Here is a 13,803-nt window from a genome sequence, read left to right as displayed (position 1 = left end):
CAAAAACCTTTAGTTGTAGAGTGAAGTTTTTCAAAGGTGTTGTTGTAGGAAATTACCACTTCAGAGTCAGACTGGGGATGCAACAATACAGTTTTATTTAACGAAGTTTCGTGGAGCAAAAGCACTGGCACTCCACAGCACTGGGCAGCTACCTTCTCTAATAATACAATAGGAGTGGTTTATTTTTACACCTTTCAGATAATGGATAGTCCGAACATTAACCACTTAACACATCGTTATAGTTGAGTAGGATCGATAGTTTAACACATCGTTACAGCCAGACATATCCAGATATTGGCATTTAACATTGCATTGTTTCATAGAATGGATACATTTCCTCTATCTGTGACTATCAATGACTATACATTTCAGTCTATACATACAGTAATTGGATTTCCTGCATTTATGTATTCCTGTTCCCTTTTATGGCTAATCTCCGTCTTTATCTTAAAAGTGCCTCAAGCTCTCTACCGGCTTCCTGCAGTATCTGATTCCTGCATGTTTAACTTTAAATAACTGACTGTCCTGCATGTTTTTAGTTTCAAGTAGCTGTCTGCGCTAAAAGTCAGTGCCAGCTTAATGTCTCTCTCCCAGGTAACTTTATGTGTCAGGTAGCCATCTTTGTGATTTTTCCAACTACAGTGTGCAGAGCGTTTTGTAAAGGAATTATTTTGGGGGTGGCACTACTTTTAAACTTGAAGCATTAATTGAAAATTGATCTAGGTTACTGATCTCTCCAGATTCTAGCTCACCACAACTCGCAGCCCTTCTCTGTTGCTGATCAGGTCATCCCTTCTGGCTGAGTCTGCAGTCCTGGTTGATGCAGAGCCCTGGCGTGCTGATAGTTAAAAGTGAATGAAGTCAACTGAATGGGTGAAAGGTTATGGGGGTGAGATGGTGGGAAGGGAGGAATTCTACTATATTTCACCATATTTGTGCATCAGTCCGTGGGGGAGGCACTGTGGATACAGCCATGAAGCATACAGCGATATTGCCACTAACCCGTCCAGATCCACTGCTGCTTATTGTAGTCAGCTTATATGTTACATCATGTGTTCAATTTAAGCCATTTTTGTTGATAATTCATTCAGAAGCAAGGCAACAGATAGTGTGTACACATGCTTTGTGTGTCTAAACTATCTGTGAGAACATTCAGCCACCTTGTTGCAGTAATGTGGCCAGGGTAACGGGTAAGATGCAGCAAGTCAGAGACTTCAGATCTCGTAATGTACTCAGGTCACTTCTGCCAACCTCAGGGCAGCACTGTCAAGTAGGTTATATTCTGATCTGTAAGAATGGATTCCCTATTTAGATCAACAATTTTGTATGGTGTTTGATTGTCATGTGAAGCATAAATAAAAGGTCAAAGGTATTCTGGAATGGCCCAGACCGCAGTGCACAAACAGTATGATACAGTGTTGCCAAGAGCACACTTGAGCCAAGGGAATGGATTGGAAAAGGAAAAACCTTGCTGTATTTTATGTGATCAATTAGATACCACCATGTGTATAGATTAAATATAGATTATTTTGGAAGGAGTATTTTGTTTTGTGATTTTTGCCTCTGCCATGATTTATAAAATATGCCAAATGTATAAACGGACTGGGTTTTTATATGGATCTTCACTTCTTCCAGGAGGTCACATAGTCTTGGACGGAGTGGAAAGTGTATATATTATGAAGCATAAGATATCACATGTATGGGATGGACAAGGGGTCTTTTCCCTTTATTTGTATGTAAACTCTGCTCCCTTCAGTTGCAACTTATTAACCCCAGGTCATTTTCACACTTGAATGAACTACCTCAACATAGACTTTAGCAGAGATTACGGGGATAGGACCTAGGGTGGGATTGTTGTCGGTATAGGCTTGATGGGCCAAATGGCCTCTTTCTGCACTGTAGATGATTGTATTCTTTTCAACCTTGGTGGTGCCTTGCACTATGCGGATTAAGGCTCACTATCTTGATTTCTCAGTTTAAAGAGTCACACATTAAGTGTGACAGTGATGAAGGAGTAGAGGCTGGAATATAGAGAAAGGTTCGACTTTCAAAATTTTCGAATTAATTTGAAAAGCTTCCCTACTTGACATGTGCCCTTGCTGGTTATTTCCATGGTGATTCCTCTTCCATTTCCAAAGCCCTATTATTTACCTTTCCAAGCAATTCAACCTTTTAATTACAAGTTTCTAGTTGCACAAAATAATTAAGTCCGTTTCAAGGTTGGATCTTCATATATGTGCTGTAATTTTCTAGGTTAGTGTTCCAATATATTGTTTAATTCAACCTTCCATGTAACTTGCATTAGGAGAAGAATTAAAATGGATTAATTAGGATTAGCTGAGTGAATAGTGATCTTTCATTGAGTGGTCCTCAAGCCTTGGTTTTTGTATTGGCCTCACTCCTCCCTTTAAACCGAAGATTAAGTTCTTCAGTGAAGACATTGCAGAAGGATTTCTGTAAATGAAAAAAGAACACACAAGACAAGCCGTTGAGTCAATTCTGAAAACGCTCTTTCAATTTTGTCACCTGGACTGCTTAAGGTCCCACTCCAGGGTACAGCACTGTCTTTAACTCTAACCTGGGAATCCCGCACCTTTTACAATGCTAGTGTGAAAGATCTCTACTGTTTACAGTACCTGTTTTTGTGGTATCTCAAAATGAGATTGTCACATAGTTTGAAGAGGCAGGTTTTCAGATGTGAATCCAGTCTGAGATTAAGTCCAGAACTTCCCTCTTTGCAAAGACTGACCCTGGGCTGGCACCATGTGATGGAGTGGGGACGGTGGACTGTGCAATTTACCATCCCTCTTTTTGTTATCCTTGGGGTTTTGCTTGACCTTGGAGAATCATGGCCTGGAAGAAACTGGGCTTCCAGATTTTAGTACAGCTGATGGAAAGGACCCCCACCCCACCTCACCTCACCTCACCCCACCCCACCCCACCCCACCCCACCCCACCTCACCTCACCTCAACCCACCCCACCTCACCTCACCTCAACCCACCCCACCCCACCCCACCTCACCTCACCTCAACCCACCCCACCCCACCTCACCTCAACCCACCCCACCTCACCTCAACCCACCCCACCTCACCTCAACCCACCCCACCTCACCTCAACCCACCCCACCCCACCCCACCTCACCTCACCTCACCTCACCTCACCTCAACCCACCCCACCCCACCTCAAGTTCTTATCAGGCTAGCCCCGTTAGTAGACAACCAATGGCCCTTCTCCCCAAAGCAAGGCAGCAGGTTAAAGTCATTGTGGATCTCATTATTCAAAGTGAAACGAAAGGATGGAGAATGTGGACTTTGAGAAGCCAGTCTCAAAAGTGCAAACTAGAAGTAGGCCAATTCTGATATTGCTGAAGCTTCATGTCAGACCACTAGAAGACAAAGAGACTTTCACTCACTAACCTGGGCTCCAAACCCCAACCCTAGAAATGAATTGGTGAGTGTCCCACCTACTAGTGCTCCGATTTCCTCCTGCAATCCAAAGATATATGGGTTAGGTGGATTGGCCATAGTAAATTGCCCTATAGTGTCAGGGGGGTACTAGCTAGGGTGAATGCATGAGGATAAGGCCTGGGTGGGATTGTGGTTGGTGCAGATTCGATGGGCCGAATGGCGGCCTCCTGCACTGTACGATTCTATGGCTCTCTGATTCTACACATGAACCCTTTTCTCAAACAAATCTCTCCAAAATCCGTACAAATGCATTTTTTGTGGCATCCTATTTTCTTGTGTTTTCTCAAGTGTTCCATTGAGCACATCTCTACAGGACAATCGGAAGTAGGCTGCTCAATCTTCTAACATGTCACAAATAGTTTAAAGCATGCCATTGAGAGGTGCATTCATGTTCAACCATATTACCTTCTCAATGCTTTTGTCCCCACTCTTCTTTGCATTGGATATAGTCAGTTCTGGTCCCAGCCAACTTCCCATACTTTGTGTGTGAACTCGGACTACAGGGTTCAAGTTGGTGGAAGGAGCTTGATTCTGTTATTGTCTAATTACACGCATGCGTGCGTGCGCACACACACACACACACACACACACACACACACACAATTTCCAGCAGGAATCAGTAGATTGAGCTCTGGGCTCTGAATCCCGCCTGTGCTGCCTACCCCTCCCCTAGCCCAGGGACACGGTCACCCTCCCCTCTTAAATCAACTATAATCCAGAAATTGAATCTGATCCCTCCTTGTCTACCTGGCCAGCTATTTTGTTAGCCAACATGAGAGTGACTGTGGAAGATTAGGGAACACACAAAGCAGTTTTACAGCATCTGAATAAATTTGAGAATTAGGCCAAGAAGTGGGCAATATAGAGAAATATTTGGAGTCATGCAAAGTGGGAAAGGGAAACACGGGGATTGTAAAACAAATGCGAAAAGTTTACAGGAAACAACACGAGAGGGATCCATGAGATTTTACTGGATAATGCATAAGTGCAATGTTACATCATGGAAAATAAAGGATCTTAAGATTCATGGCATGAAGGATAGAACACAAGTTCCAGAGAATGGTAGGTGGGAAAACAAGTCTGACTTCACTTTGAATAATGCACACATTTCTGAACTCTGTACCACAGGAGGTAATATTCCAGAGTTCAGTGGAGTACAAAGAAAAGTAAGCAAATTGATAAATGGGACCTGAACTATGAGGCAACACATAACTATTGTCGATCCGGTGGTTTTCTTGTCTCAATTTTGAACATAAAGGTCTTTTTGCTTTGTTTATAGTAGGGTGTGTGTGTGTCCGGGAAGGAGATGGTGCACAAGCGTGAGTGAGAGTGTCAATAAGAGGGTGGGAAAATGTATACAACAAAAAATGTGTATATCAAAATGTGAGATGGGGAATGTGTAAGATTGTGTAAGACTGAGAGAGCACATGCATAAGAAAGTGTGTGTGTGCATTAGAGAGGGTGGTGAACAGTTAATGTGGTTAACTTTCCCCTGGTTCCCACTGCAAAAGTGTATCACCTCAGCTACCTCCCCATAGCTGGCTCTGGAATACAGAACTGGGGCAAGATGTTGGAACTTTGCCTTGTCCATTTTGCTGCATGATGTAGAGAGATTGGGAAGAGGAGAAGAAAGCAAATTTATGGGTTGCAGGGAGGAATTACTAGAATACATACATCTTGATCGGGTTTCTTCATTGATTTGACAGCCAACTCAATGCAGGCGATGACCAAGCCCAATGACAACCCAATTGCTAGCAAGAGAAAGATGCCTCCAATCTGGTTTGGTTTCAGTGGACTCCATTCTGCTGAGTTTTCACTGCTACATGAAGATTTCCACCATTTAGCTTTCAACTGCTGGAGGCTTCCAGACTCCTCGAGCTCCATTATGGCAAGAGTTAAATTGTCTCTGAGTGGATCACCTTGGGCCAAAAGCAAAGCAAAGCAAAGAATGATACTTTACTGAGATACAGTTAATCGGTAAAACTGGATGTGCGAGAATAAAGGACATGAGATTGGGGAGGGAAAGACATTGAGGAGGTGAGAGCTTATATGCAGCATCACCATGCCACATTACAACCAACAAAAGTACTTTCTGTGAACTGCAGTTTTAAAGTTTATTTATTAGTCACAAGTAAGGCTTACGTTAACACTGCAACGAAGTTGCTGTGAAACTCCCCGAGTTGCCAAGCTCCAGCACCTGTTCGGGTCAATGCACCAAACCAGCACATCTTTCAGAGCGTGGGAGGAAACCGGAGCACCCAGACAAAACCCACACGGAAAGGGGGGTTGGAGAGGGAGGGGGCATGCCGACTCTACACAGACAGTGACCCAAGCCGGGACTAGAACTTGGGTCTCTTGCACTGTGAGACAGCAGTGCTAACCACTGTGCTGCCCAATTCTAGTTGGAATGTGAAGAAATACTATCTAAAATAAACAAATGGGTTTTGCAAATAGGTTGCAACTTACTGAGGCGAGTGGCAATTCCATATCCCCTTACAGCTGCGAAGTCTGAGACCCTCATTAAGTTGCAGTGCTCAGCAACAGCCAAGTCTATTGTTGAGGATTCACCAATTAGGGCATATTTGGAGTCAAGCACCCGTTGCACTCCTTCCGCCATTGTACGCACCAAGACGGAATCACTTTTACTATCCATTGTTTCATAGATTTTACGGTAGACTTGAAATTTTGAGTTCTGGCATAATATCAGAGAAAGAAGCATTCATTTTAATAAAGAACACATTAGTTAAAAGAAGGATAACTAGAAATAGGGGAAATACCAAACTGTCAGCAGTTCAAACCGCTACAACCATCTTTTGTTTCTATATTTGCTGTTATCATCTCCTTTTGCCTTGCTCCATCCCCACTTTTATCTTGTATTTATCCCCTGCTCCTCACCCTGGTGCAATCTTCCCACATGATTCTTTCCTTCTCCTTTCTCCACTTCCAGCTTTGATGCAAGGTCATCAACCTGAATTGTTAACACTTGTTTTCCCTGTCAACAGGTATTATTTGGCCTGCTGTGTATTTTCCAGCATTTCTTGCTTATATTTCAGATTTCCATAATCTGTGGTATTGTGAAAGGAACTGAGGTTTTGGGTGATTTGAATCTTCCTCACTTTTTGGCAGTAAAGATGGATTTCACTATTGCATTATTCAATTCTAATGATGTTAGACTTTATTAGTTGATACCTATGCTAACATCGGAGGAGGCAATGGCCTAGTGGTATTATCACTAGACTATTAATCGAGAAAGTTGAACTCGGGTTCGAATCCTGCTACAGCAGATGATAGAGTTTAAATTCAGTAAAAAATACCAGAATAAGAATCTACTGATGACCATGAAACCATTGACGATTGTCAGAAAATCTCATCTAGTTCACTAATGTCCTTTAGCGAAGGAAATCTGCTGGTCTGGCCTTCATGTGCCTCCAGAGCCACAGCAATGTGACTGGCTGTCACATGCCCTCTAAGATGGCCTACGAAGCCATTCAGTTCAAGGGCAACTTAAGATTGGCAACAAATGCTGGCCAGCCAGTGATGCCCATGTCCCACAAATGAATTTTTAAAAAAGCTCCAAATCAGCCAAAAATTCTTTATATTGATGGTTACTAAGCTGTTCTTCACTGAATATTTACCAAGGCTTTTCTAATCATTTAAATTATTGGGCTTCAAAAATCCTCAATACTTTGCATTCTCTCTGTGGGCATCACTAGCAAGGCTGGCATTTCTTGCCCATCCCAATCTCCCCTGAGAAGATGATAAGAATCATAGAAATCTACAATGCAGAAGGCCATTTGGTCCATTGAGTCTGCATCGACCACAATCCCACCCAGGCCCTATCCCCATAGTTCATGCATTTACCCTGCTGGTCCCCCTGACACTAAGGAGCAATTCAACATGGCCAATCCACCTAACCCGCGCACCTTTGGACTGTGAGAGGAAACCGGAGCACCCGGAGGAAATTCAGGCAGACATGGTGAGAATATGCAAACTCCATACAGACAGTGACCCAAGCCAGGAATCAGAACTTGGGTCCCTGGCATTGTGAATCAGCACTGCTAACCAATGTGCCACCATGCTGCCCAAAGTGGGCTGCCTTCTCAAGCGTCTGGGTGACTTCCTTGGTCATTTAAGAGGGCAAACAAGAGTCAACTGCATTAGTGTAGGACTATAGTCATGTATAGAAATGGCAGATTTCCTTCCCTAAAGTACATGAGTACACCAATTGGCTTTTTATGACAACCTCAGTTTCTTGGCAACTTTTACTAAAACCAATTTTTATTTTGAGATTTTTTTTTTAGAAATTGAGCTCAAATTCTTAAACTACCATGTTGGGATTTGACCTTGCACTGTGATCATTATAAGTCCCATGTGCCTGGATTATTGGTGCAGTATCATAACTATTACAGTACCACATCCGTAAGTTTTGGTTAGTACCTAAATTGTCTTCCTCCCTAAATGTTTCCACGTTGCTACTACTCACTGTTGAAGTCTCCTCAAAGCTTTGGGTCACTAGTCTGAACTACTCTATTTCTCTTCAGTGCTCATGCCTCTAATAAAGTGCCTCAAAAGGTCAACTGCTTCACCTGTATACATGGAAACCTTTCCAATTGAGTAGGAGACCCCTACAACTCATGAAGAATAGGCACTCCTAGGTTGATTTCTGGTGCAGTCTTATTGACTTTTCTCTCCTGTATTGTGGTAAGAGCTGGATTGAGAAAATAAACTGCTGGCACTGGACGTAGGCACATACCTGGAAGAATGCAAATGTTGAGCCACCATACACTGTACCATACTCAATTTCATTTTGTTGTGCAAGGTCTTTGAAGGAACTGATGAGCGGGCTCTGAGTCTCAGCTTTCATTGAGGCTGCAAAAAATGTTATGTATGCGACCAGGAAAACTATGCCGAACAGCCACAAGATGGTCCCAATGATGCGTGTGGATAGAGCTCTGGGGTATGGCCCCACACCTATTGGAATACAAGGGCTTTGTTTTCATTAGAATTTACAGTGCATTCGGCCCACTTTGAATATAATTGCCTTCATGATCTACCTTCTTCCACTCTACTTCAGCTTACCCAATCTGCATATGCTTCTGTTCCTTTCTCTCCCTTGCTTACATACAGAAACATTGATGTTACTCAACTCAATGTGGTACAGTGTGGTAATGAGTTCCACATTCTCGAGGTAAGGATGTTCCTCCTGAATTCCTTATTGGATTTACTAGTTACAATCTTATTTTTGTTCAAATTTTTGGATTCCAACAAGTAGAAATACCTTCTCTATATCTAAATTACCAAATCACTTCATAACCCTATCCAGTTTTCTATGGGCCCCAGCCAGTTTGGTCTTTCCCGATTGTTATAACTTCTCAGCTCTGGTATCATCTTTATAAGTATTTGTTACACTTCCTCCAGTGACTTATTAACATTTTTGCATTCTGGAGGTCAGAACTGCACGCAGTACTCCCACCTCCAATAAAGTTTTAAAGTTTATTTATTGGTGTCACAAGTATGCTTACATTAACACTGCAGTGAAGTTGCTGTGAAAATCCCCTAGTCACCACACTCTGGTGCCTGTTTGGATACACTGAGGGAGAATTTAGCTTGGCCAATACACCTAACCAGCACGTCTTTCAGACTGTGGGAGGAAACCCACACAGACATGGAGAACGTGCAAACTCCACACAGATAGTCGCCCAAGTTGGGAATCGAACCCGGGTTCCTGGCGCTGTGAGGTAGCAGTGCTAATCGTTGCCATGGGAAGTGTAGTGGGCAAGGGATGGACCATGGAAAAGTCCATTGACCTGGGGCGGGATTTTGTGGTTTTGGGACAAGCAAGACTGTAATATCCTGCCTGATCTCTTCCTGTATTCTTGCACAATATCCCTACTTTTAGATTCCATTCCCCTTGCAGCAAATTATAACATTCTACTTGCCTTCCTAATCGCTTGCAGTATCTGCATATTTGCGAATGTTGTGATTTACATACCAAGACACCCAATCTCTCTGTACCTCGGAGTTCTACAGTCTGTCCATTTAAATAAAATGCTTCTCTTCCATTCTTCCTGCCAAAATGGGCAAGTTCACAATTTCCCACATTAAACTCAGTCTGTAAATTCTTACCCACTTATTTAATCTGTCTATATCCCTTTGCAAATTCCTTGTCCTCTTCACAACTTAGTTTCCCACCTATCTTTGTGTCATTGACAAATTTAGCAACCATATCATCAGTACCTTCATCCAAGTCATTGCTATAAATTGTAAATAGTCATCACATTTTGCCAGCCAGTTTTTGCCTAGTCTGTTTCCTGATGCCTAGTCTGTTTCCTGTTGGCAAAACGATCCTCTATTGATGATGCTCGCATGTTTCCTCTACACCATGGGCTTTTGCTTTACATTGTAAAATTGACAGGGGTTCATTCAGCTAGGATATAGCTCCTAAACTATGTGGTGTCTCTGTGAACTAACACAGGCCATTCCATAATGAAGGAGTTGAAAATAAATGATTGACCTGGTCAGGAAGTGGGCTGAAAAGCAGTAGACAAAGGTAAACAACAGTGGGCAAGTACTCTTACTGACAGGATGTGACTAGTGGATCAGTGCTGGAGCTTCAACTATTTGGCTTATTCATTAACAACATAGATGATGAAATATAAACATTTTAAGTTTTCTGATGATGCAGTTGTGCAGCATTGTATTCAGTGTGGATTGGGCATTTTACTCTGCTAAATGTGGGATAAATGTTTAAGTAGTTGTAGATGGAAGTATAAAATTATAGAGTTAATAATAGATTAAGTGAATGTGCAAAACTGGTGAATAGATTTCAATGTAGGCAACCTAAAAGGAATAGAGGAGAGTACTTTCTAAATGGTGAAAAATGAGGATCAGTGGGAATTTGGAAGTGTCTGAGGGGTTCAGTGAACATGGATCATTAAAAAGTGATAGATGAGTACCGAAAATATTCAGAAAGGCTCATGAAATTCTGGGCTTTATACCTAGACAACTAGGATACAGAAGGGTAGTGGTTATGTTGCAGCTATACGAAGATCTAGTTAGACCGCCCCTGGAGAACATTGAGCAATTCAGGACAGCACATGTTTGGAAGGATATATTAGCATTGAAGAGAGGTTAGCACTGTATTGTGTAGCATTAGAATATTGTGTCGCAGTTTTGGTGTCCTTATGTGAGGAAGGATGTCCTTGCTATAGAGGGAGTACAGTGAAGGTTTACCAAGCTGATTCCTGGGATGGCAGGACTGACGTATGAGGAGAGACTAAGTCAGTTAGGATTACGTTCACTGGAGTTTAGAAGAGTGAGAGGGGATCTCATACAAACTTATAGCGTTCTAACAGAGTAGATTTAGAAACAATGTTCACAGTGGTGGGGGAGTCCAGAAATAGGGGTCATAGTTTGAGGGTAAGGGGTAAACTTATTAGAACTGAGGGGAGGAGAAATTTGTTTACCCAGAGGGTGGTGAATGTGTGGAATTCACTACCACAGAATGTAGGTGAGGCCAAAACATTGTGATTTCAAGAAGAAATTAGATATAACTCTTGGGGATAAAGGGATCAAGGGATATGGGAGGAAGTGGGATCAGGATATTGAATTCAATGATCAGCCATGATCAAAATGAGTGGTGGAGCAGGCGCCAAGGGCCGAATGGCTTACTCCTGCTTCTAGTTTCTATGTTTCTATTGACTAGAATGATGCCTACACAGAAGAGGCTACAAAAACTAAGGTTGTATTCCCTGGAAATGAGCAGATTAAGGGGTTATTTGATTGACATTTTCACAAAGTTAAGGGGAGCCCATCAGGCAGATAGTTTCTATCTACCTGGCTGAGGGGTATAGGGGTGGTTGGTGTTGCCTAAATATTTTGACTTTTTTTACTGCAAAAGGTAGGAAAAATATGGAACTCATTTCCACAAAAATTGATACATGTCAGCCAGGTCAATTGTTAATTTTAAACCTGAGATTGATTTTTGTTAGCTAGAGGTATTAGGCAAGAAGGAGCTAGGTTCAGGTGAATCATCATCTCAATGAATGCCCGAATGGGCATGTGCTACTAGATAGCCTAGTCCTGTTCCTATAAAGTACATCAATTGTGAGTCAGCAACAGCACTGTGCCTCTGACTTGAGCAGGCTGCGTGTTCAAGTTTAACTGCAGGTACTTGAGACAGAATCTAGAGCCACAGTTTAGTGCAGTACTGAGGGAATGCTGCACAATCAAATGGGCCATAAGGAGGAAGTGTTGCACTGTTTGGCATGAGTGTGTGCACTTGCAAGAGTAATACAGAGGGAATGCTGCACTGCCAGAGACTATTATCACTGCTGAAGAATATGTTTGCCTTGGTCAGTATCTACAGTACTCTTACTGACTCTTCTCCCCTGACTCCCATTAACAGCAGGAGCCAGTGAAAGCTCCAGAGACTTGAGGCACAGAAATTGAAGAGATTTTTGGTTGTTAGGTTGTCTCACATCACTTGGTAATTGGACACAAAGCTGGATTGGAAGGTTGGCATTGCCTGGCCTTTTACCCTTTGGCAAAAGTCAAGTAATAGAAAATATGACCATCTGCAGGACAGAAAACAGGCTCGAGGCTCATTCAGGCCCAGAATTTCAAAAATTCTTTCTGGTTGTGTCACAGCTTGGCATGGCTCCTGTTCTGCCCAAGACTGCAAGAAACTATAAACGTTTGTGAATGTAACCCAATCCATCACGCAAACCATCCTCTCATCCATTGACTCTGTCTACACTTCCTGCTGCCTCGGCAAAGCAACCAGCATAATAAAGGACCCCATGCGTGCAGGACATTCTCTCTTCTTTCGTCGGAAAAAAGATTCAAAAGTTTGAGGTCATGGACCAACCAACTCAGGAACAGCTTCTTCCCTGCTGCCATCAGACTTTTGACTCGCATTAAGTTGATCTTTCTCTACACCCTAGCTATGACTGTAACACTACATTCTGCACTCTCTCATTTCCTTCTCTATGAACAGTATGTTTTGTCTGTATAGTGCACAAGAAACAATACTTTTCACTGTACACTAATGCGTATGAAAATAATAAATAAAATAAAATCAAAAAGATCCTTACCTTGTAGAGTGAGAGCTCCAATTCCAAACCAGAAACTGTCAAGCAGAGAGAAACGGCTATTTTCAACTTCAGGCTCATTCCATTCATTGGGGCTCAGTCTGCAAAATAGTAGTCACAAAACAGACTGCGTATTGTTAAGTAATACCATATGGCAAATTTCTGCAGCAATAAAACTTTTACTCTTTCTATTTTTATAACCTTAGGCAGCGGGGTGGCACAGTGATTAGCACTTTTGCCTTACAGCGCCAGGGATGTGGTTTCAATTCTGGCCTCAAGTGACTGACTGTGTGGAGTTTACATGTTTTTTAGTCACAGTCACAGCACAGAAAAGGCCCTTTGGCCCATCGTGCCTGTACTGACAATAACTATTGCTAAAGTGGCACCAATTGTATTTTTCAGCATTTGTCCCATATTCTTGAATGTTATAATGCTTCAAGTGCTCATTCAAATTCTTTTTAAAATGTTGTCAGGTTCCCGGCCTCCACTATCTTCCCAGGTTAGAAGTGGGGACGTTCGCCGATGATTGCACAATGTTCAGCACCATTCACAACTCCTCAGACACTGAAGCAGTCTATGTTCAAATGCAACAAGATCTGGACAATACCCAGGGTTGGGCTGACAAGTGACAAATAGCATTCGCTCCACACAAATGCCAGGCTAAGACCATCACCAATAGGAGACACTCTAACCACCAGCCCTTGACATTCAATAGTGTAACCATCACTGAATCCCCCACTGTCAACATCCTTGGGGTTACCATTGACCAGAAACGTAACTGGACTCGCTGCATAAACACAGTGGCTACAAGAGCAGATCAGAGGCTAGAAATATTGCAGTGAGTAACCGGCCTCCACCCCCTGACTCCCCAAAGTCTGTCCACTGTCTACAAGGTACAAGTCAGGAATGTGATGGAATACTCCCCATTTGCCTGGATGGATGCAGCTTTAACAACACTCAAGAAGCTTGACACCATCCAGGACAAAGCAGCCTGCTTGATTGACACCACATTCACAAATATCCACTCCCTCCACCACCGACGCTCAGTAGCAGCAGTGTGTACTATCTACAAGATGCACTGCAGCAATTCACCAAAGATCCCTAAGCAGCACCTTCCAAACCCATGACCACTTCCATCTAAAAGGACAAGGGCAGCAGACACATGGGAACATCACCACCTGCAAGTTCCCCTCCAAACCACTCACCATCCTGACTTGGAAATATATCACCATTCCTTCGCAGT

At 42.7% G+C, this 13,803-nt stretch overlaps 1 protein-coding gene across 2 annotated transcripts in view; it reads right to left on the bottom strand.

The window, feature by feature from the left end:
- Positions 1-72: 72 nt before the first annotated feature.
- LOC145360291 (putative glutamate receptor) overlaps positions 73-13,803 on the bottom strand; it is a 31,041-nt gene continuing 17,310 nt past the window's right edge. For both annotated transcript variants that reach the window (XM_080215431.1, XM_080215432.1), the window contains exons 7-11: positions 12,564-12,661; positions 8,222-8,439; positions 5,935-6,160; positions 5,143-5,387; positions 73-2,454 (exon numbers count right to left, since the gene is read on the bottom strand). In XM_080215431.1, the coding sequence (XP_080071557.1) occupies positions 2,371-2,454; positions 5,143-5,387; positions 5,935-6,160; positions 8,222-8,439; positions 12,564-12,661 (871 nt within the window). In that variant the 3' untranslated portion in view covers positions 73-2,370. The remainder of the gene's footprint in view (positions 2,455-5,142; positions 5,388-5,934; positions 6,161-8,221; positions 8,440-12,563; positions 12,662-13,803) is intronic.

Source organism: Carcharhinus amblyrhynchos, chromosome 30 (genome assembly GCF_965287045.1).
Source record: "Carcharhinus amblyrhynchos chromosome 30, sCarAmb.v2.hapA, whole genome shotgun sequence".
Lineage (NCBI taxonomy): Eukaryota > Metazoa > Chordata > Chondrichthyes > Carcharhiniformes > Carcharhinidae > Carcharhinus > Carcharhinus amblyrhynchos.
This window is presented reverse-complemented; position numbering and strand designations above follow the sequence as displayed.